Genomic DNA, 5,000 nt, shown 5'->3' on the forward strand with positions numbered 1-5,000 from the left:
TCTCACACACACCACCTCTTCTTCTCTCTCTCTCACCACCCACACACACACACTCACCTCTCTCTCACACAATCCCCCACACACCACAACACACTCACACCCACTATCTCTCACACACTCTCTCACACACACCCTCTTTCTTCTCTCTCATCACCACCACACTCTCTCTCTCACTCACACCACACACATGTCTACACACTCTCCTACCCACACCACTCTTTCTTTCTCCTCTCCAACACACACACACACTCACTCTCTCACTCACACACATCTCTCACACACACACAACACACACTGTCTCACACACACCCCTCACACACACACCCACCACACAACCACACTTTCTCTCTCTCTCACACACCTCTCTCACACACACACTCGTTCTTTCTCTCTCTCCACACACACACACACACACACTCACTCTCTCTCACACTCACACACACACCAACACACACACACTCTCTCTCACACACACTCTCACACACACACTCTACAAACAATCTTTCCCTCTCACACACACACACCACACACACTCACTCTCCCTCACGCACACACACACACACACACACACACACTCACTCTCTCACACACTCACACACACACTCTTTCTCTCTCTCTCTCACACACACACACTGAGCTGAGACGGACCGACGGACTGCGTCTGATGAAGCTGCTCCTCCTCTTCCTCCTCCGGAGGTGTTTCTTTGGGAGGAAGGATGCCCTTCTTCCTGAGGATGTCATTCCACTCGGTGTCTGCGTTCGGGTCCTACATTCACAAACACACCGTGTTCTCAGCTTAGATTTCACTTCTGTTCAAGGGTTAGTCATTATTCACAGAACTACGAGCTCCAGTGTTTTTAACCTTTGTTTTATTGTAATTAACAAAAATGTATTCATGTATGGTTTAAGTACACACACACACACACACACACACACACACACACACACACACACACACACACACACACACACACACACACACACACACACACACACAGTGTTAGTGTTAGTTCTGAGGTCAAGAGTCAAACGAGCTCCTCTAAACTAACCCTTCATCATCCTCATCATCTCCGGACATCATTCACACAGACGCGAGGAAACACAAACCAGCGAGCAGTATAATGAGAATAAAACTCTGATGTAGCTGGTTTTAAAGACACGAACCTGCATCTCGGAGCTGCTGCTGCGTGAATCACTTCTCTGCTCTAACTGCACCGGAAACAGAAGGAGCGCCGCTCAAACTCCTCCGGACCAACACCGGCGGAACACACAAAACACTCGCCTTTTGATCCGTTTCATCAACAAATCTGCTGAGAAATCGAACTAAATGCTTTAGCGTCACGACAGGACTGTATAATTACATTAGTTGATCAAGACGAACGTTTAAAGAGAACATTTCAGAGAAGCGCGTAGGACGATAATCACTGCTGCACCGTTTTCCGGCGTGTTTCTGAATGTCCATATATGGTGTTGAAGCGCAGCGCACGTACGTCCAGATGCGCTGTCAATCAAATGACGCAACGGGGCGTGGCTGACTGACGCTGCTCTTTATCAAAATACATGTTAACAAACAAAAAAAAAACAAAACAAAAACTATTTTAGTAGCTAGATTAAAAAACAGTTCGTCAAGACAAACTTTAGGTCGGCTCGAGAAAGCCTAGCCTCATAATTTGAAGAAGTTGTAAAAGCCTGAAAAGTTTGAAACAGAGTAAAGTTTAAATTTAGATTTTGTGAAACTGAGATTTATAGATCATCTGAAAGCTGAATAAATAATCTCTCTATTGCTGTATGGTTTTTTAGGAGGACAATATTTGTCTGAGATACAACTATTTGAAAATCTGGAATCTGAGGGTGCAAAAAAATCTAAATATTGAGAAAATCATCTTTAAAGTTGTTCAAATGAAGTTCTTAGCAATGTATATTACCAATCAAAAATTAAGTTTTGATATATTTACGGTAGGAAATTTACTTAATATCTTCATGGAACATGATCTTTACTTAATATCCTAATGATTTTTGTCATAAAAGAGAAATGTATAATTGTGACCCATACAATGTATTGTTGTCTATTGCTACAAATATACCTGTGCTACTGATGACTGCTTCTGTGCTGCAGGGACACATTTAAAGGTGAAAGGTAATTATGTTGATAGCATGATTAGTTTCTCAACATGCGTTCTTAATCAGTCTTGCGTAACGTGATAAAGACCTGGAAAAAAAGCCTGTCATACTTTTTACTGGTAGATTATTTTAACAATGATAATTTTAACATTGACAAAATACAGTTAATATTAAATATACATCAATACATGCCTAAGCCTAGTCTTTTTTACAAATAACCTAGATATGGTAAACTAAAAAGTATAATTTAAATACTATGAAAGTATTGACTATAATAATCTGAAATATGTGTTTTAAGCCAAGTTCTTTCGCTTAAGTTCTCTTGAGTTCTGTGATTGCTTCACACTAACATGAAAAGTCAAAATGCTGGAGACTATTCATGTAAAGCAGTGGGTTTGTGATCAGAAATACAGATGTGTCAAAATATTTGATCTATGCGTCAGATCTTAAAGCTGCAGCGCCGACTGCGTCATGAGTGTTAATCAAACAAAAGAAAAGAAGAAAATCCCTCACTGCTCTTGACTGAATCACTTATTAACTTTAATAAGAGTCATCTATATTTAATGTATGAAGTGAAGATTATTTTTACTTTTATTACATCATGAAATGTATGTAGTGGGCTATTTCTGTAGAAGCCTTTACTAGACTATCTGAAAAACTTAAATACAATTTAACTTGTATTTTTGGGTAATATATTTATTTATCATTTAACTTGTGAGTAATGATTGGTGTGTTTACTTGCCTTCAGTAAGCTTGAGAATGTTTTATAGTGCTGTCAAACAATTCATCACGATTAATCACATCCATAATAAAAGATCTTGTTTATATATGTGTGTGTGCTGTGTACATTTATTATGTATATATAAATACATACAGTATATATTTAAGAAAATATTTACATGTATATACATTTATATTCTTATATTATATATAAATATATAAACATAACATATTTTTCTTAAATATATACATGCATGTGTTTGTATTTATAGATACATAATAAATATACACAGTACACACAATTATACGTCATCAATTATTCCTTACATAATGTAATTTATTGTAATTAATGTAACCATGAATGCATTCAAAAATAAAACCGGTGTGAGTTGCCTGTGACTTATGGAAGTCTGTGTAGGGCTTTTATACACAGTGTGTGCCAAAAAACTTAACCCAGAAATTCAAATGCAGGTTCTTCTTTAATGGTTCAAACACTGATGAATAGAATAAGCAGATACAAACTAAGTTTGATTATTCAAAATTAATATTTCATTAAAAATCGTAAAAATGAAATGAAGCATGTTTTTATTGAGATAAAAGGTGCATTTTCTGCTCTTAAGGTCCCATTCCCCGAGATCCCTGCTCCTTCACCCACCCTTCAGTTTATACATTTACACTAACACTGAATAAAGTCCCACCATTCTAAACCTGTTTCACTCGTTATATGACTTCAAGTTTGACTAATTATTAATCAATCATCAAAATGGCAAGATGCAATAGAAGTTTGCTTTTGTTATATTTAAATGGATATTGCGTAGTTGTAAAGGTTAAAACAATGTTAAGATACTAATAAACAACAGATTTTCGTTGGACTCAGACTCGGCTGTTTGGGACTCAAACCCAGCACTAGCGCTCTGTGTCCTCGCGTCCATCTGAGTTTGATCTTTCAAGCTCGCCACGAGAACACATGTCCGTTATACTTTGCATTCTTGTTATTGAGAAACAGCGGTGGGTAACATGTTGTTACCATGATTAGCATATTGTTAACATGTTTCTGGCATGATTAGCATGTTGTCGCATGTCACTAGCATGTTTTTAACATTATTAACATGTAGTTTACATGTTGATAGCATATCTCTAGCAAGATTATCTTATTGTTATGATTATTAGCGTGTCTCTGGCATGATTAGCATATAGTTAGCATGTTGATAGCATGTTTTTAACATGATTAGCAGCATGTAGTTAACATGTTGATAGTGTGTCTTTAGCATGATTAGCATTTTGTTAGCATGTTTTTGGTATGATTAGCATGTAGTTAGCATGTTGCTGGCATTTTTTAACATGATTAGCATATAGTTAACATGTTGATAGCGTGTCTCTAGCATGATTACCATATTGTTAGCATGTTTCTGGCATGATTACCATGTTGTTAGCATGTTTTTAACGATAAGTATGTAGTTAACATGTTGATAGTGTATCTTTAGCATGATTAGCATTTTGTTAGCATGTTTCTGGCATGATTAGCATGTCCTTAACATGTTGCTAACAATTTTTTTACATGATAAACATATAGTTAACATGTAGATAGCGTATCCCTAGCATGATTAGCATATTGTTAGCATTATTAGTGTGTCTCTGGCATGATTAGCATGTTGATAGCATGTTTTTAACATGTTTAACAGCATATGGTTAACATGTTGATAGCGTGTCTCTAGCATGATTACCATATTGTTAACATGATTAACATATTGTTAACATGTTTCTGGCATGATTAGCATGTTTTTAACATGATTAGCATGTTGCTAGCATGTTTCTGTCATGGTTATGATGTTGGTAACACGTTGAGTATTGCTAGTAAATAGAAAGATTTTTCTCAGATTTCCAGATGTCATGTTCACTGAAAGCATATATTTACTGTCTGTGAAATCCAAACATTTTATTGCAGCATTTTGATAACAATCAAATCTTGATAAACATGAGAATATTAAAATATGAAAAGAACAGAACAAAAGGAGAAACACATATTTAAACACAGAACACCTGGCAATGTTCTCAAACATTCTTAACATTAACAGAACATTTGTTCAGCGTTATCTCGTCAATGTTGTCAAAACATTCAACATCGTTCATGGAGCTTTTTTCTGTTGGGTGTTCGTTCA

The 5,000-nt window shown here is 36.4% G+C and overlaps 1 protein-coding gene across 1 annotated transcript in view; it reads right to left on the reverse strand.

Annotated features, from left to right (window-relative positions):
- Positions 1 to 1,405, reverse strand: part of LOC109060486 (phosducin-like 3) — a 261,660-nt gene extending 260,255 nt beyond the window's left edge. The window contains exons 1-2 of the mRNA XM_042764395.1: positions 1,165 to 1,405; positions 649 to 766 (exon numbers count right to left, since the gene is read on the reverse strand). Coding sequence (XP_042620329.1) covers positions 649 to 766; positions 1,165 to 1,170 — 124 coding nt within the window. The 5' untranslated portion in view covers positions 1,171 to 1,405. The remainder of the gene's footprint in view (positions 1 to 648; positions 767 to 1,164) is intronic.
- Between the last annotated feature and the right edge of the window lie 3,595 nt (positions 1,406 to 5,000).

Source organism: Cyprinus carpio, chromosome A9, assembly GCF_018340385.1.
Source record: "Cyprinus carpio isolate SPL01 chromosome A9, ASM1834038v1, whole genome shotgun sequence".
Lineage (NCBI taxonomy): Eukaryota > Metazoa > Chordata > Actinopteri > Cypriniformes > Cyprinidae > Cyprinus > Cyprinus carpio.